This window comes from Elaeis guineensis, chromosome 2, assembly GCF_000442705.2.
Source record: "Elaeis guineensis isolate ETL-2024a chromosome 2, EG11, whole genome shotgun sequence".
NCBI classification, from domain to species: Eukaryota; Viridiplantae; Streptophyta; class Magnoliopsida; order Arecales; family Arecaceae; genus Elaeis; species Elaeis guineensis.
This window is the reverse complement of record NC_025994.2, coordinates 5,288,547-5,309,247: the sequence shown is the minus strand read 5'-3', so window position 1 is coordinate 5,309,247 and position 20,701 is coordinate 5,288,547. Positions and strand designations below refer to the sequence as shown.

At 34.6% G+C, this 20,701-nt stretch overlaps 1 protein-coding gene across 1 annotated transcript; it reads right to left on the bottom strand.

Moving 5' to 3' along the window:
- Window positions 1–17,225: 17,225 nt before the first annotated feature.
- On the bottom strand, window positions 17,226–18,057 carry LOC140850805 (thaumatin-like protein; the record flags this gene model as incomplete). The annotated part of the gene is made up of 1 exon (XM_073251070.1): window positions 17,226–18,057. A coding segment is annotated over one exon (501 nt), but the record flags the coding sequence as incomplete, so codon positions are not given.
- Between the last annotated feature and the right edge of the window lie 2,644 nt (window positions 18,058–20,701).

Below are 20,701 nucleotides of genomic sequence, written 5' to 3'. Positions count from 1 at the left end.
CAAAATTACTTATTAGCGATAATTTATTTTCGTCACTAATATCATGTTTTGTTGTAGTGTCTTTAGTTGTTGGGAGGATTGGCTTAGGCTAAGAAACCCATTTGCCATTCCTTTTTATTAGTCAATGTAGGACTGACAATCTCTTTACCTAATCCTAAGACACCCTCTTCAATCTTTATGGTTTGCTCTTACACCAGAGAGGAGGGCCTATAGGCTCTACTCGATCCTTTAGGGTCCTGCTCGATCTTGGTATCCCCTTGTGAGAGGTCCATATGGCTAATAGATATTGGGACACACAATGGGCCTGGCTTTGATACCAATTATCATGGACTCACAACCTAAAGGTTTAAGTTGTTGGGAGGAGGTTCAGTGCAAGCTAGGCACCCATTTTATCAGTCAGAGTAGGACTATGATGTAATGGCCTAGCCTATAGGGCTCTTTGGCTTGAGAAAGTCGTGGTGAGCCTATAGGACCCACGAAAGGTAGGAGGAGGAAGACTCCTAACTGGAGTCTTCTTCTCTTCCGACTTCGATAAAATTGGACCGAGAGAGTCTGGCTTAGGCTAGAAAATCCCTCTATAAAACCCCCTTCCCCTCTCTTTAGGTCTTTATCATGGGATGCTGAGAGAATATTAAGAGTTTAAAGGGATTTCTCAAGGGTTCTCCATGAGTTCTAGGATGGGAAGAATGGATCACCAGAGTTCTTCTCAGCCGTCAGAGCAAGGTAAGCTCCTTTCTCTTCTTTATTTCGGACATTTTCCACCGTCGGCATGTAAGGAAAGTCGACAAGCTATCAGTTTGGGTTTAAACAGGGCCACCCCTATTTTGTTTTTATTTTCCCCCCATGCTGCCGGCAATAGCTGTCATTGGGGCTTTCACTGGGGCTATGTTCACCATCATTGGAAACTGCCAGGGGTAGTCGGTGTCGGCCTTCCTTGGCTACGTGTTGGGGGAGAGGAGATGAAGGGGATCATGTCCCCTGTTTTGGACAAGGAGAAGAGAAGAAGAGGTTTCTTTTCTCTCTTCTCAAATAATTAATAAATTAAATAATTAATAAATTAAATAATTAATTAATCAATTTATTTTTTTAGATGGTTTAGGAGAATTAGGAAGGAAAAATGTTGGGGACAAGGGTGAGGATCCTGATAAACCCCAATAGAAGATTTTAAAAAATTAATTTGATTTATTTTATAATATTAATTTAATATATATATAGGAGAACAAACCATCAGACAGGAAGGCATCGAGTAGGATTTTGACATCCAGAGCTTAAGGTAGTGAGTCTGATTTATCACTGATTGAGGCAAATCTGTACATGATCATCACTATATATGTTATTTTATCATTGGCCTTGTATCATTATTTTTGCATCATCAAATTTATGATTGATGAATTTGCTATGTTTAAGATACCATTATTTGCTTATATGATTTTTAAGCACGAATATGTCATGTCAATATATATATATCAATGATTGATGACATGATTATATAGATATGATATATTTATCTTGATTATACTATAAATTCAAATTGATTTATGAAGTTAACGAATTATAGTTTCATTAAAAAAAAAGAGAGAAGATATGATTTGGATTAGTCTTATCATATGGAACAGTCCGTCAGGAGCTTATACCTGAGATAGGTTGTCAAGAGCTTATGTCTGGGATAGCTCCAATGGATTTATACGTGGATCAGCCAATCAAGAGCTCATGTCTGAGATAGTCTGTCAGGAGCTTATACTTGGGATAGCCCCCATGGGCTTTCATACGTGGGACAGTCAGCCAGGAGCTTATACCTGAGACAGCCTTGATGGGCTTATGAGTAAAAATTTATTCGGATAGAGATTGAGACATAGTCTTGGTTAGTCCGAGGCCAAAAAGAATGAAGATTATCAAATTGAAGTTGTAGAAAGATGAATTAGATGTTAAGATCATGTAAATTAATAAAGACCTCACTTGATGATATATGATGATTTATTATTTATTCAATGCATGTTTATACTAGTATTTGAGTTATTTTATATATATATGTCTTCATAAAATTGTATTGATATATATATATATATATATATATATATATATATATATATATATATATATATATATATTTTACTTCATTCATTAATTTGATGTAGATGTACAGTGATTCTTATTGAGCTGAAGAAGCTCATACTCCCTTGTTATTTTTTTCAAAACCACAGGATGCTTATTTCGGATGGGTTGGGTGAGAAAAATCAAGTATTGGAGCTTTTAGTAAGTTAGCTAGTTCAAATTTTTTGATATCAATGAACATTTGAAAGATTGTATTTGAACAAGTTTACTATTTGATTTAGAGGTGTGACTCGATTGACATATTTGATATTTATCTGATTATTTAAAATATTTGAATTTATATACTTTAGGCCTTATATGATCTTATATGATCTCTAGAACACTGCTCTAGGGATTGTGTAGCCGTATCACGTGGCCAACCCAAGTACCACATTCGGGGCGTGATAGAGTGCTATTAGAGCCTAGATTTTAAAAATCCTAGGGTTCACTTCAGAGAGAGTGTATATGGGTATATCTTTAGATTGGAATAAACTGACATGAGGCACATTCTTGACACACACATAAACAAAATCTTAACTAAAGTAATCTATGTAGGTTGATATAGCGCGAGAGACTGATCGTGAGTGTAATCGAAGACCTACTCGATTTGTTGATGGTTCTAATGCTTGGGAGCCTATTATGCAGCAAGAAGATGTCCAATCCTCACCGGTTAATGACGCACCGCAATAAGAACATCATAACGAATCCACTGAAGTCACTCCTGAGATAGAAACCCCAGGTGAACCTGAAATATTATGAGGTGTGTATTTTTTTTAATTTTTGGTTATGCTATATTAGTTAAATATTATGAGGTATGTATTTTTTCTTTTATATAAGTTTTCTTTTAAAAAAAATAAAGTTAAGAATAAAAGGCAATTATGTAATCTAAATAAAAGAAAAAGAATCTAATCTATCTAGAAAGTAAAAAATCACTAATTATATAAAGTAATAAATTATTTTAAGCTATAAAAAGTAAAAAATTTCTAAAAATGTAAAGCACTAAATTAGCTATGTAAAATAAGGTAACCACTTAACTATGCAAATAAAGTAATCTAACTAGAAAGCAGTAAAGTAGTAAATTACTTATGCAAAATAAGGTAACCACTTAACTATACAAATAAAGTAATCTTGCTAGAAAGCAGTAAATTACTTATGCAAAATAAGATAACAATTTGACTATGCAAATAAAGTAATCTAGTTAGAAAGCAGTAAAGTAATATAAAATAGAAATAAGCACTAAAATATTTTTTTATTTTATATATTTTGTTAATTTTTTTGAAAACAACCATGTCAAAGTCTCCGGCAATGGCACCAAAATTTGATCGCTGTCATTGGATGGACAAAATTAAAAATCTAACTAAAACTATATAGATAGGATAAGTCGGGATGGTATCCTCAAGAACCTAGGGCTGGGTTGTGATTGCAAAAGGAATAAAAGAGAAGAGTTGTTGTTGCATAAAAAGAAAAGTAAATAGAGAATAAGCTATTTTAGAAGTTCGATAAAATAAAAAACAAATATCTTGGAGGTTATGAGTACTTAATCTTGCACTAAACAGAGTTGTATTTCTTTAATGATCTTAGAAACTTATAATTAGACCTTAGACATAGCTTATCTTTGCTTGAGCACGAACTATATCCTTAGATCACGGCTCGTCCATTTAGACATAAGGTATTTTAGGATTTTATCCCATAAGTAAAGATGAAATAATAATAATAGATCAAAGTTAGAAAGTATCTGTCTTTTCTCAACACGTCCCATATCTGTAGATGATGGTGCATCTCCAAAAAATACGAGGTATACAATTCTTCTTTCCTTGATACACTCCATACCCATAGATCATGGCGTGTCTTCAGAAAGTAAGAGTTGTTCTAGTCTTAATCTAGCATATAAATATAAAAAAAATGAATAAAGAACTTATGACACTTTAATAATCAAAGATATAATCTTTATTGCTACATATCATAAAAGAAATACAAAGAAAGTTTAGAACATTACAACCTGCTCTACTTTGTTACAAGATCTCATCTCCTCTCCCGAGGCTAGTGGATAAGTTGCTCATAGGTTGCTCCCTTCTTTCTCTCCCTCCTTTGCAAGGCTTTTGACGGATTCTATGATGTTTCTCAAGATAGAGCTACGGAAGCCTCTTTATAGCTGTCAGGAGGGGGGAGGTTTTCATGTTTTCTAGATACAGAACTAAAGGAAGAGGGTAGATGAATAGTTAAGATTTTATTTGTAAGAGATGGATGGATGGATAGATAGCTGAGTTAAATAGGAAAAAGAGGGAGAGAGAGAGAGACACAAGAGGGTGCCTTTTGTTAAAACAAGAACCCTAGATCCTGTGTGCGGCTTTCTAGCCATTGGATTGCAATCAAATGCCCCAAACACCCTAAAAATCTGCTGCACAATGCCTAAATAAGGTTTGAATCCATGTTGGCTGTCGAATTGCTTCCCGTCTTCACTTTGGGCTGTTGGATCGTGCAAAGGAAGCTTTTGGTTCAGCTCTCCCAGTCGGCAATGTATCCTATCTGTCGGATTTCACAAGGGAGGCTTTTGGTTCGTCTGATGGTGCCTTTAACTATGAGCCCCTACTGATAGATATGGAAAAGAGCTCTGCCAACCATCTGATTAGGTGTTTCAGCTCATCTCAACTATTTGATGGTGCAAAAGAAACACTTTCGTGCTCCTACACCATGCGTGGACCGACTGAAACTGCTTTGTGGACCGCACTTGGGCCAACCGGCTGGTCCACAGTGAACTAGCTAGTCTTGGGCTGGTTCTGGGCTAGATTTTGGGCCTCTTTGGTCTTCATTTGGATCCAATCTACTTCCAATTTGAGTTCTTTTAACTCGCAAATTGTCACGGCCCAGCCCATAGGGCTCTTGGGCCTGGCGAAATTTGGAGAAGCCCGAAATAGAGCCGACGGGAGGAGGAGGAAGACTCCTAACCGGAGTCTTCTTCCCCTTCGACCCCGGTGAAATCGGACCCATGGAGTCCGAGTAAAGGTAGGAAATCTCCCTTACAAACCCTTCTTCCCTTCCTTAGACATCTACAAAAGGTATTTTGAAGAGATTTTAAGAAATTTGAGGAATTTTTTCAAGAGGATCCGTGAGTTCTTAGATGGGGAAAAAGGAGGTCGTCGGAGTTCTTCTCGACCGTCGGAGCAAGGTAAGCTCCTTTCCTACTCTTCTTCCTTCCTAGGCATCCTTCTTTTGTTGGCAACTGACGGCAAGCCGTCGAATTGAAGAAGAACAGGGCCATCCCTATTTTTCTTATTTTTTTCTCCCTTGTGTGCCACCGGCAACAGCCACCATTGGGACTGTCATCGAGGCTGTGGATGCATCACCATCGACTGCTGTCGGAGGGTGGCCGGGGTCGGCCCTCCTTGGCCGCATGAGGGTGAGAGGAGATGGAGGGGGACGATGCCCCTGTTTTGGATGAGGAAAAGAAAAAAGAAAGAAGAGAAAGAGAAGAAGGAAAAGGAAAAGAAAAAAAAGAAAAAGAGAAAGAGAAAAAGAAAATAGAAAAAAAAAGAAAGAAAGAATTTTCTCTCTCTCCTCTCTCTCCTTTCTCTTCCTCTTTCCTCTCTCTACCTTCTATCTCCAATTTCTCTCTCTAGATTCTCTCTCTAGACCTTTTTCTCTCTCTTTATGGATTTTATCTCTCTAGTGTCTTTCTCTCTTTGATTTCATCACGGATCCTAGGATAAATTTGAAATAAAAATATGATGATTTGAGTTTGCTCCAAAATTCGTGCGGTAGCTCTGATCTCAGCCCGATCCTATTCGAAATTTATAACATTTGATTCATATTGAGTCACCCTGATAGGACCTCTGATGATCTCGACTATGATTGCCTCATCTGAAGGATACGAAGATTTCTCTCTTCATTTTCTCTCTCTACTTTCTCTCTCTAGAATTTTTTCTGTCTTCATGAATTTTCTCTCTCTAGAAGTCTTATGGATCAGTGAAGGATTCAGATACTTAGATAAATCTTAATTTTGATTAATCCTAAGAGAGGTCCTCGATTTGTGTTATTAGGATCGATTATCGGTAATTTCTCTATATGTGATTTTTATATTGATCAGGATCATGAAGAGATGATTGTCTGCATATGATATCGAGTAGAATATTTTGTTAGAAAAATTCATAAATCAAAGAAGAACATTGATTTCTGTGCTTGGATCAGTCACCGATAAAGGTAAGAATCTCTGTACATGATCACTATTATATATATGCTATTTTACTGTTGGTCTTACATCGTTGGTTTTGCATCATCGGATTTGAGATTGATGAATTTATTATACTTGAGATACTGTTATTTGATTTTGAGCATGAGTATGTTATGTCAATATATATGTATCAGAGATTGATGGCATGATTATATGGATATGACATATCTGAATTGATCATAATGCAAGATAGAATTGATTTGATGAAATCAACACATAATGATTAAATGAAAAGAAAGAGATATATGGTATGGACTAGCCTTGTCATGTGGAACAACCGGCCAGGAGCTTATGCCTGAGACAGCCCTCCAGGAGCTTATGCCTGGGACAGCCTCCACTGGCTTACAAGTGGATCAGCCGGCCAGGAGCTCATGCCTGAGACAGCCCGCCAAGAGCTTATGTCTGGGACAGCCTCTCACGGGCTTTCGTACGTGGGACAGCCGGCCAGGATCTAATCCTAGGATAGTCTTGAAAGATTTTTTAAGTGGATTCGATCCGGATGATGACTGAGATATAGACTTGGATAGTCCAAAGCCAGAAAGAAAATGTTAAAAATCATGTGATTATGAAAAGAGAAATGAAAGATAAGACATGAAATAATTATTGAATAAAAGTGTTTCACCTGTTAACATATGATGATGCATCTATTTTAACAAGATAGAAAATTTATGGATGTTTGCATTATTCTGGACATTGAACATGAGATTTTATATTTTATTGCTTAACCTTATTTTTAGACTATATTACTATATCAGTGTGATATAAAAATTCTTACTGGGCTGTAAAGCTCACACCTCTTCATCTTTCTTTTTCTTCTCAGAGTTACAGGACGTTCATGATTGGCTATGGCTTAGATTTATGGGTGAGCAGATGGATAGATAGAGTGTCATAGTACCTGATCAGAGGATTGAAAAAAATTAATTTATAATTATGCAAGGTTTTACGAATTATTGTTGAAATTAATTGTTATGGATGTTAAGATTGTAATGATTTATTTTGGCCTTGCATATTCTTTAGGACTTGCTCTAAGGAGTGTGCGGCCATCACGTATCCGATCCGGATGTTGGGTTCGGGGCGTGACAGAATGGTATCAGAGCCAGGTTATGATCATTGAAGATTACGATATAAATGATTAGGATGTGATAGAATAATATCATAGCTCAGATTTAAGATCACCAGAGATTATGAAGAGATATTAAAACTTTATGTAAGATCAGTAGGATGTGATAGAGTGGCATCTGAGCTTAGAGGTTAGGTTACATTTATTTGGAGACAATGATACAAGTGATTAGGATATGACAGAACAGTACTAGAGCCCAAGTTTAAGGTCACTAGAGATTGTCATATAAGTGATATCAAAATTTTGAGATTATAATCAATAGAGTACGATAGATAATATTAGAATTTGAGGTTATAATCATTAAGGATGTAATAGAATGATATTACAATTTAGGTTATGATCATTAGAGAATATGATTTAAGTAGTATTTAAGCTTAAGATTATAATTATTTGAAATTATGACTTTAGTGATATTTAAACTTAGGTTATGATGACGAGGAACATGATAGATAGAAAAGAGAAGATTCAATATTTAGATTTCGAATCAATAGATATTAAGATAAAATTTATGTATAAGTGGCATATGATATCTATAATAGAATTGATGAGTTATATCTTAGATTTCAGTTAGTAAGGTTGACCTAAGTATGAAAAGAGTTGACTTTGGAATAAAGTGGGAGGTATTGATAAGTTATGTTGAGTATACTAGAAGATTTTGGAATGTAAAACTTATATGATTGAAGATCATGATAATTTTTTTAATTTCGATGATAATTATCTGAGCATTATGAATTTGGACTTATCAAAGAAAGTTAATTAGGGTATGGTCTAAGAAGAAATTACATCATATGAGAGAGAAATATTTTTAAACACTGAACCCATAAGAGGTCATATATGAAACTCAATCTTAGATGAAAAATATACTTGAATTTTATTATGAGAATATGAGATACACATCTTGGTAAAATTTTTGGTTACTCAAAATATCATATTCTGAATATGATTCCTTGATCTTTCAAGTTGCATTGAATTTTAAGTCAAAAGTTTATTTTTCTAAGTGGATCAAAAGTATTTTGATATTATTGTTAAATTAAAGAAAAAAATTTATTTTGTCAGAGTATGATATACAGATTATGATGAAATCTTTAATAATTCGTATTACTATCTTTGGATTAGATTTTTTTTAATTTTTCTTGTGATTGTTGAAGATGGTGAAGTGTATTAATTATTCAAGTCAAAGTTTGGATTATTTTTTTTTAAATTGAACTAAGACATCTTGTTAGTGTTAAATTTTGAATGACTTATACAAGGGACAAAATTTTGTATGGATTTATCGATTAATATTGAGAGTTGTGATGAAGAGAGCTCTATAAGAAATAATCAAGTTGATTCTACTTAAGGATGTTGGCTTGAGTTCTTCTAGTTTGTCAAGTTAGAATTAATTCTTTTAAAAAGAAAGATTGATTTAGAAATTATCTAAATGATTGTAAGGTAAATCTAAGGTTAACTCCAATCGATTCTAGACATGTTGGATTCTTGAAGAGTGATGAAACTTATGCAATGATTTCAAATATAGGAAGTAGATCAAGATTTAATTTTTATATGCTATACCCAAAGGTAGTAAAGATAAAGAAACTTAAAATTTTGCCGTAAGTCTTATATAAAATTTGAAGGTTGGATCTATCCTGGATTGATCTAACATATAAGGATATTTTATCTTGATAGACTTATATAATTTGATAAATTAAGATCAGAGTGCGCAGCAAAAGCGTGGTAGATTAAATTGATTAGAAATATTAATCTTTTAAATCAAAAGATATTATGATGGAATACATTAGTTGCAAATAAGGAAGGATTTTATTGATAATGAAAGGATACTATAAATTTTGATCTAATCTGATCATAGCCAGATAATTTTTGTCAGTAGGTTGCTTTATTGTAGATAATGCCAAGAAATTTTAGATATCTCAAGTTTATTAACAGCTTGATAGTCTGATATTAGTTCAAACTTAGAATGTCCTGACATAGATCTCATATCTTTTTAAAATTTAATATTGTTACTTGGATTGATATAGAAGATTAAGATTTTCTTAAGATGAGAGTCTACATATAAAATTTATTGGAAGGTCAAGAGAAGAAAGAAATCGATGATTGTGAAGAGTGTCCGATGTTTGACCTTTATTTATTTTTCTATCAAGGGTAGTCTGAGATAATTATGAATTTTGAGTGGAATGTATTAGACAAATAACGGTGGTATATTAATACAAGTTCAAAATGTTATAGTTCTTCAAAAAGTTGAGAAATCAATAAGAGGAGATGAATTTAAAATTTCAAATAATTTTTATTATAACAAGATCATGAGAAATAAATAATATATAAGACATTATCGTAAGCTTAAGAATGACATGAAGAATGTATACTTTGAAATATGTATCTCGAACGACATAACTTAATTTCGAGGACGAAATTATTTTAAGGAGGGGAGATTGTCACGGCCTAGCCCATAGGGCTTTTGGGCCTGGCGAAATTTGGAGAAGCCCGAAACAGAGCCGATGGGAGGAGGAGGAAGACTCCTAATCGGAGTCTTCTTCCCCTCTGACCCCGGTGAAATCGGACCCATGGAGTCCGAGTAAAGGTAGGAAATCTCCCTTATAAACCCTTCTTCCCTTCCTTAGGTATCTACAAAAGGTATTTTGAAGAGATTTTAAGAAATTTGAGGAATTTTTTCAAGAGGATCCGTGAGTTCTTAGATGGGGAAAAAGGAGGTCGTCGGAGTTCTTCTCGACTGTCGGAGCAAGGTAAGCTCCTTTCCTACTCTTCTTCCTTCCTAGGCATCCTTCTTTTGTTGGCAACTGACGACAAGCCGTCGAATTGAAGAAGAATAGGGCCATCCCTGTTTTTCTTATTTTTTTTTCTCCCTTGTGTGCCACCGGCAACAGCCACCGTTGGGGCTATCACCGAGGCTGTGGATGCATCGCTGTCGGCTACTGTTGGAGGGTGGCCGGGGTCGGCCCTCCTTGGCCGCATGAGGGTGAGAGGAGATGGAGGGGGACGATGCCCCTAGTTTGGACGAGGAAAAGGAAAAAGAAAGAAGAAAAAGAGAAGAAGGAAAAGGAAAAGAAAGGAAAAGAAAAAAAAAGAGAGAGAGAGAAAAAGAAAATAGAAAAAAAAAAGAAAGAGAGAATTTTCTCTCTCTCCTTTCTCTTCCTCTTTCCTCTCTCCTCTCTACCTTCTCTCTCCAATTTTTCTCTCTATATTCTCTCTCTAGATTCTCTCTCTAGACCTTTTTCTCTCTCTTTATGGATTTTATCTCTCTAGTGTCTTTCTCTCTTTGATTTCATCATGGATCCTAGGATACATTTGAAATAAAAATATGATGATTTGAGTTTGCTCCAAAATTCGTACGGTAGATCTGATCTCAGCCCGATCCTATTCGAAATTTATAACATTTGATTCATATTGAGTCACCCTGATAGGATCTCTGATGATCTCGACCATGATTGCCTCATCTGAAGGATACGAAAATTTCTCTCTCCACTTTCTCTCTCTAAAATTTTCTCTCTCTTCATAGATTTTCTTTCTCTAGAAGTCTTATGGATCAGTGAAGGATCCAGATAGTTAGATAAATCCTAATTTTGATTAATCCTAAGAGAGGTCCTCGATTTGTGTTATTAGGATCGATTATCGGTAATTTCTCTATATGTGATTTTTATATTGATCAGAATATTGAAGAGATGATTGTCTGCATATGATATCGAGTGAAATATTTTGTTAGAAAAATTCATAAATCAAAGAAGAACATTGATTTCTGTGCTTGGATCAGTCACCGATAAAGGTAAGAATCCCTGTACATGATCACTATTATATATATGCTTGCATCGTTGGTTTTGCATCGTCGGATTTGAGATCGATGAATTTATTATACTTGAAATACTGTTATTTGATTTTGAGCATGAGTATGTTATGTCAATATATATGTATCAGAGATTGATGGCATGATTATATGGATATGACATATCTGAATTGATCATAATGCAAGACAGAATTGATTTGATGAAATCAACATATAATGATTAAATGAAAAGAAAGAGATATATAGTATGGACTAGCCTTATCATGGGGAACAGCCGGCCAGGAGCTTATGCCTGGGACAGCCCGCCAGAAGCTTATGCCTGGGACAGCCCCCACTGGCTTACAGGTGGATCAGCCGGCCAGGAGCTCATGCCTAGGACAGCCCGCCAGAAGCTTATGCCTGGGACAGTCTCTCACGGGCTTTCGTACGTGGGACAGCCGGCCAGGAGCTCATCCTGGGACAGTCTTGAAAGACTTTTTAAGTGGATTTGATCCGGATGATGACTGAGGTATAGACTTGGATAGTCTAGAGCCAGAAAGAAAATGTTAAAAATCATGTGATTATGAAAAGAGAAATGAAAGATAAGACATGAAATAATTGTTGAATAAAAGTGTTTCACCCGTTAACATATGATGATGCATCTATTTTAACAAGACAGAAAATTTATGGATGTTTGCATTATTCTGGACATTGAACATGAGATTTTATATTTTATTGCTTAACCTTATTTTCAGACTATATTACTATATCAGTGTGATATGAAAATTCTTACTGGGCTGTAAAGCTCACACCTCTTCATCTTTCTTTTTCCTCTCAGAGTTACAGGACGTTCATGATTGGCTATGGCTTAGATTTATGGGTGAGCAGATGGATAGATAGAGTGTCATAGTACCTGATCAGAGGATTGAAGAAAATTAATTTGTAATTATGTAAGATTTTATGAATTATTGTTGAAATTAATTGTTATGGATGTTAAGATTGTAATGATTTATTTTAGCCTTGCATATTCTTTAGGACTTGCTCTAAGGAGTGTGCGGCCATCACATATCCGATCCGGATGTTGGATTCGGGGCGTGACACAAATCGAGTTCTTTGCATTGATAGGCATCTTTTCTTCAAAAGACAAAAAGAAGCATCAATTTTTAAAAAATACAGATGAATTAATCTATAAATCAATGCTTCTATTGATATGTTTATGGTATTTATCACATATATCAAGAAAATTACAGGGAGGCCTAGGTTGAGTTGGTGATCCATGCTGAGAGGTAATTAAAGTCTTAGCTAGTGTCTGTAGCAAATGTTGAGGTGTAGTTTGCATATTTACCGTATGAAAATTTTTCATGCAACCGCCTCCCTGGGGGACAAGCAGCTTAATGAATGCACGCTCAAGGATTGGGATAGACGCCCAATGTTTGAGATGATGGCCTGCAATAGCTTGAGGCTGCCAGTTTTAATACGGTTGGAATCTTTTGTTTTAGCCAAACTTGCATCGACTATCTCAGCAGCCTATTCCAAATCAAAATCAGTATGATTGAGGTAACACTCAGCTCAGTCTTGCACATTTGATGGATTTAATCAGAGAACAATTTGTTTCATCGGTCGGCCAGTTATAAGGATTACCTATAGGAAGCCTTGCTCCGAATGATATGATTAAGTCTACAAGTTTCCATGGGGTTATAAAGTGCATGAATTCTCCAGGTTCCTAGGAGATAATGGATATTGATAGGTTCTAGATGTAGTGTGAAGAGACAGGCGGTAATGACATTCTCAAATTGAGGCTATCTGTAGGTCTCTTGAAGGTTCTACTTTTATCTTGTATGTAAATTTGCCACTTGACTCCATACACACTTGGCAAAAGTTAGAAAACCAATTTCTTGTCTAGTTTTATAAATTGAAGAAGTTTTCATAGCTAATTTAGCTAGATTGACTCAACAATTTGGTGAATCGGCCAGGAAATATATGATGATATTCGAAAAGGCAATAAATAGGGGTTATGTATCATTAAGGGAGGCCAAAGTATGTTTAAATTGTACAAAACGGCCTCCACTTAGAACTAGAAAAGAAATTTGCAGGTTAAGAGTTATTTGACCTATTTTAATTAGCCACGCTTGTGGTCAATTATGAAACTAGTTTAAGAGAAGAGGACCAAATAAAAACATCTAAGAAGATCTATGTGAGGGATCTGAATTATGAAATTTCAACATTTGATGCCGATTTAGAAATCATATCCATCGATGTAGAAGATATTGAAGTAGATGTTGCTAAAATTTTGATGAGTAAATCTTATATTTGTAGGATATTTAGATTCTGTTTGAGATTGTTATTGATAGTAGAATTTTTGAAATTTTTGGAAGCAGAGCTTTTGAAAGTAAAGTTTTTACAAAAGGTCATTTGCTGTTTGGTAACCACATTTATAAAGTGCTTTGAAACTTTAACATATATTTGATAACTAAAATAAAAAAATACTTTTGGTATAATAAAATGACAACAAAAGATATTACCTAGTATTATATAATAGAGAATAATATAATATAATATTTTATAATATTATATATTAAATATTTATATTATATAATATTATTATCATACAATATAAAATAATATTATAATATAATATGATAATATTATAATTATAATATAATTTATAACATAATATAATATATTAATTATAACCTAATGTAATAATAGATTATAATATAATATAATATAATTATATTATTATTAAAATGTTATTATGTAATATTGTATTATTATAATATTATTATATTAGAATATTATTATGCCATATTGTATTATTATAATATAATAATATTATAATAGATTATATTATATGTCTATAATATAAATATTATTACATTTTAAAATTTTATTTTATTGTATAATATTATTATCATATAACATAATATAATATAATATATACTATAATATAATATTATTATAATTATGATGTAATATATAATGTACTATAATATAATGGATTATAATCTAATCTAATATTAAATTATAATATAATAAATTATATTATACTATTATAATATAATAAAATTATATTATTAATAAATATTATTATATTAAATTATATTTTAATAATATAATAATACTATAATAGATTATATTATATTTTTATAATATATTATAATATTAATTTATTATTATATTATATTATATTTATAATATAATAATATAATATGATATAATTATGAGATTTGTTGGTAGATATTTCTGTTATTAAAAAAAATTCATTCAAATCAAAATAGCTTTCCGATATTGGTCAGAAAGCACTTTTAGAAAAAATCTCAAAGTAGAGCTTCTCCAAATAGATATTTTCAGCTTTATGGTAAAACTAAAATAGCTTTTCGATTTTTTACCAAACATCACTGTAATATTCCAAAGTACTTTATGAGGACCAAAAAATATTTTCTGACATTCTAAAAGCTTAGCCAAATAGGACTTTAGTAAACCAAATGTTTAAGTTTAGTCTGAAATAAATTATTTGACATCATCCAAGAATGATATTAAATATCTATTTGACATTATTAAAATTGAGCAAATATTTAACCACCTATCAAAAGATGGATAAATGGAGCTACCTAATGGCCATAAAATTATCTCTTCTGAAGAGCCAAAGGGTAAAAGATATTGCAAAGAGTATAATTGGTGGAGCCATAACACTAATAATCACATAGTGTTTTAACACCATCCAAAAAGCTAGTATTGAAGGGAGGCTTAAATTTTTTTGAGAAAGATAAAGGTATGGTGTTACTTGATGGTGACCCATTTCCTCGTATGGTCGTTAATGTAATGACCGCATGTTTGTCAATGATCTAAGGTAATATGAAAAGAAGATTGACGGGTATTGAATCCTAACTAGACCAAGATCCAAGCATGATTTGTGGAAGCAAAGTTTCAAGATCTACAGCATTAGAATTTGTTGCATATTAAAGTACCATTTAGATTTTGCAAAGGGATTTTCTGATTTAAAGTTATGGTTTATTATATTTTTACAAAACTTATTTATATTATAAAATATACTCATTTCAAATAGATAATGATTTTTTATATTTTAATAATTAATTATTTTATAAAAAATCAATCATATTCTTTTTGATAAAAAAGGGAGAATTAAATAACTTCATTTTATTTTTTGTAATATTTTTTGAAAATTTTTTATTTAAAATATTTATAATAATCTCAATATATTTTTATAATTGTATATCCATTTTCCAAAGTCTTCTAAAAATAGATAATTTATGATTTTTTATTCATGTTATAATTAAAATATAATATATAATCAATTTTATTAAATTTCTCTCTAATAAGAAATAAGTATTAGAGTTTCTTTTTTCATGAGAATAGATAAAAAATATTATGCACCATTCTATATTAAAAAATCATTTATCATACACCTTTTATTAAGTAATAAACATAAATTTATATATAAAACTATACCAAATAAATCGAAAAAAGTTATGAATGGCATATTTAAATTATTAAAATAATTTTTATATCCATAGGTATATATTTATAAATGATTTTAACATCATCATCAAAATTAACAATCAATTCATGAAAAAAATATATCATCACTAAAGTTCACGATATTTGTGGCAATAATTTTTCATTATGAAGATATTATAACTAGATACCAAATGATTTCCACCAAAAGATCAGAATGGAAGTATTTGGTATCAAAAATTTAGTAACAAGAATTAACAATAAAATATAATTTTATGTACAACAAGGTTATTTAAATAATATTCCATAATGGATTTTTTATTTCGTTGCTTCATGATACTTAGTAGAGATAAATTATGATTAATAGTAAAATATTTTATTGCTAATTGATAATTTTTGTGTACTAATCATTTCAAACTATGCAATGCATGTGGTTCATTAAATAGGATAGGGCATTTGATGATGACTTGGATGGCATCTATCATAGTTGTTTGCAGTAAATCCAATAGAAATTCTTCCCAGTACATTGATATATGGTCAGTCGGTCTCTCCATTGAGTGGACTACAACTTTTAATCTCTGTTAATTGACATTTCAACATCCCCTCCTAATTTCAGAAATTTTTTATTTCTTGGTCTCCATCTGCTGTACAAACTTATCTCTAATACGTACCGTGGATTTGGGCCGGGCTCGGTTGCGCCAGTCTGAAAAAATAGTTTTGAATTTTGGGCCAAATTTAGGTCTGATTATCCAAATCCAAGCTCTGTCTGAATCCATTCGGACCAGCTTGAGACCCTGCTTAGCTCGAGTCTAACACGAGCTCGGCCCAAAGTAGAGAAACCCTTGGGCCATTTGCTGTCATTTCGGAATAGATTTTTTTTTTTTTGGTAGGATGAGGAACCAACATAAGAACCGCAGCCTAAATTCCATGCCTTATTTATCAGGATTTGAAACCTCTTCTGTAAAAAGCTCAAGGCTGAAAGGAAAATGGGGAATATTTTAGATAGTCATGATGATGATTTATCACTCCCCGGCAGATCTAACATCACATGAGCAAAGATCAGAGGAGCCCACATATCACATGGAGAAAGTGTTTTTAGGATTGGTGACTGAACAATTGTCCTATCCAACCACCATCACTTGGTGATGTGCTCTTTGTCAAAAATGCAAAGTTCCCGTTGAGCCAAATGCTTTCTCTACAAACTGATAGAAAAATTTATCATGACGTTTTTTGATCCCAAATAAACACTGAATATTATTTTTGAGAATTTTGCTAATTAAAATGAGAATTACATAGCTTCAACAGGATTTGGGCTTTGGATTGAACTTCGAGGTGACATGCGAGTCCGTGTTCGGGCTTGGGCCAGACTTTAGCCTGGTCAAAGATAAATCTGAGTGTGACCTGAAATATAAACCGATTTTGTATTTAAATCTAAATCCAATCTGAATTCTTTCGATCGAGCTTCGAAATCCAACCCGATGGGTCTCAGAACTGTCCGAACTAAATTTCAATCTCATTAATATGTATGCAATAATAAATAATTATCTGCACATAAATATAAATGTGTACAGATATAATAAATTTATTTTTTTTAATCAATATATATGATAAAACTGCGCGCAGCAACTACTGTAAATATGTGTGCCAGAACGCGTGACCTTGTGTGAAACATGCAACAGGGTGAGACAGCCGTCACGTGCTGTTTTAAGCGTACAACGGCACCTTATGTGCTGCATCTTTTATTATTCAATTATTTTAAATCTCAGAGGCCTACAGAGCAGCTCGTGAACCTGCTTGCGTCCACTTTATTTAGTAGTTTACCAGCTCCCTAAGAGTCCAATATGCGCTTGCATGGACGAACGCAGGACCTCAAGGGCAGAAGATAACCTTATAGTTGGTCCCTCCGGGGCAAGTGAAGGTGCTGGTCTGGTCGTCCTTGGGGTAACTGTACGCATCCGGGCATCTGTTCTTAAAGAACTTGGAGTAGTTGGTCGGTCCGCAGCCCCCGGAGTTGCAGCAATACTCATTAGTCTTGAAGACGGTGCATGGGTTGTTGCAACCGCCGGGGGCCTTGAGCATGTTGGGGCACTGCCCGACGATGTCGGCCGTGCACCGGATCCCCCTGCTGCAGCCCGAGGTCGGGTTGAAGTCCATCGGCACGTTGAAGCCGTCGACGAGGGAGATGTCGATGAAGTCGAGGTTCTGGTACTGGTTGAGGGCGAACTCGGCAAGGGTGTTGGGCGGGCTGCCGTAGGCCGTGCAGGCAAGTTTACCACCGCAGTCACCGGTCTGACAGTGCCCGTTGCCGTTGCCATCGAACGAACAGCCGGTACACGCCAACCTGAAGACAAAGTCAAGCAGAGCAACAGTTTACCTTCATTTGATAGACCTTAGGATATCTGTTTTTATCCAAGAATTCTTCTCTCTTGGCTGTTTTTTTTTTTCTTTTTTTTAGTTTAATTGGAAGGTTGGATTAACGACCCAATTAGTTTATCAAGGAAAATGTTGTGCTACCTGGCCAAAACAGGAAAAGCCTCCCAAGATGTAGGCTATTGGGGAAAATCAATATCTCCTTGGACTGTAGATTAATTAAATGTGTTTCTGCTTACAAAGAATTGGTCAGTTGAAAAACTATTGAAAGAGTCTCGAGGAATGCAGAGCTCAATAATCATAGCACTCTCCAAGAGATCTCAAATTACTGAAAAAATTATCATAACTAACACATTTCCTACTATATATATATATATATATATATATATATATATATATATTATATTATATATATGTGTCCGCATGCGCGCATATGTGTGTACACAAACATATGCATATATGTGTGTTGTGTGTGTGTGTATATATATATATATATGCATATGCATGTCTATATATATACACACATATGCATATGTATATGCGTGTGTGTCTATATATATATATATATATACATGCACAGATTTTATGAGTTTTGCAGGATGGATCATATAAAATGAAGCCAGTGAAATCACATCTAACTCGGTGAAAATTTCTACAATTAGATTCATGATCACCCACCCACTAATGGCACCTTTGGTACGGTGGCCTGAACTCCAGTATTGGTGGTGATTATCCAACTCACTGCTTGCCCGGATAAGTGGCATGTAATTTAATGTTACACTAAAGTATATAAAGGAGGCGTTTTTCTATATATAAATGCTCAAGTCATTCCGTATGCTCACGGCGCTACCAGCACCCTATACTCTTCTCCTTTCGCATTGGAGCTATGTTGCAGACAGCGGGTCCATAACGTGGTTACAGATTGACTTTCCGTTATTGTTGAAAAATATGCCATGTATGTGCTATCTTCCATAATTTCTCTGAGACACACACAGACAAAAAGGCATAGCCAAAGCTATGAAGGAGGTTATCTGGAAAATGTCAATATCGTCCACTAACTGGATAAAACCATTCCAACAATTCCAATCCGCTGGAGAGGATTCGGATGAACCCAGTCCGAACCGTGTAAAAAGTTTGGCGGCTGTTGAGTGCTCCACTGCCAAAGCGGATTTTGATGGCGTTGGAAAAGAAATCTGTGCAAGAATGGACTTCTATTGAACTTGGACCAACCTATTTAAGATATTTGGTGGAATCTATGCTCCATATATATTGCTTGCACAGCTGTGGTTGTTAATTGATATGAGAAGCTCTAGCCCAACTCAGAATCAGCTTGAATTAATTTTGCAATCAAGCTCAATACAAATTCAATTGAAACATTCTTGAATTTGGCGTATAGACTTGAAATTAGTTTCCAATTTTATTATCAGCTGATCTATTAATTTCATAATTTACCCGTAAGAAACTGCTTGCATGTTGTGACTCCAACATGTAATTACGTGCTCAGGACTCGTCAACCAAATAATTGATTGTACCATAATTAAAAAAAAATATTGGTATGCACCAGTAAATCAATATGCTAAGATAATAATAGCAACTCCTCTTTACTTTGTAGTAATTACAAGATAATTTTTTAGAGAGCTTATGTTGGTGGCCGGTCTATTACCAACAATGTTTTGTTTGCCCAAAAATTTATGCATAACCTCTAGAGAGCTTCCGATCACTACAGCCTCATGGCAATCAAGCTTAATATGGAACGAGCATATGATCGGCTGAGTTGGGCTTTCCTCCGATGAACTTTGCAGGAGCTGGGTTTCGGTGAGGTGTGGATTGTTTGGATCATGGACTACGTCAAGTGCTCGAGCTTTGCCATCCTCATGAACGACACCCCTACGGAGTACTTTCTTTCTTCTGTGGGCCTTCGTGGAGGTTGTCCTTTCTCACCTTACTTGTTTATTTTATGTGCTGATGTTTTATTCTGAGAGTTGAGGTCTGCAGCTTAGGACCAAGCCCTAGAGCCGTTTTGGCTTGCTCCTGCTACCCAACCACTCTTGCATCTTCTTTTTGCAGACGATTGCCTCCTCCTTGGATGCGCTTCGGCCCAAAATGCGGAGTTCTTTTGCTGCTATTGTCAGGGCCTACTGTCAAGCCTCTGGGCAATTGGTCAACATTCAGAAATCTGCAATATTTTTCAGCACACAGATGAAGCCCCAGGTCAGGTTGGTGATCAAGGAGCTCCTAGGGATTCATGAGCAGTCTGGGACACTGACCTATCTTGGTGTTCCGATCACCGGTCATTGGCTGCGGTGGTAGAGTGTAGGCCCTTAGAGCAGCAAATCCAGGAGCACCTTTAGGGCTGGCAAGTCAAAGCCCTCTCTTTCATAGGGAGGACGACCTTGGTGAGATTGATGTTGAGCTCAGTTCCTATCTACCTCCTGGCCAATAAGATTGTTCTGGTTGCTTGTATTAGATGAATGGATCATCAGTTTCACAACTTTCTCTGAGGATCTGGGCGCGATCGTCATCCACTCTATCTACTCTCCTAGGAGGTTGTGTGTCAACCTTTGCGGGATGGTGGCCTAGAGATCCATTCTTTATTGGCGAGGAGGGAGGCTTTAATTGTCAGACATGCTGTCAGATTTTTGCT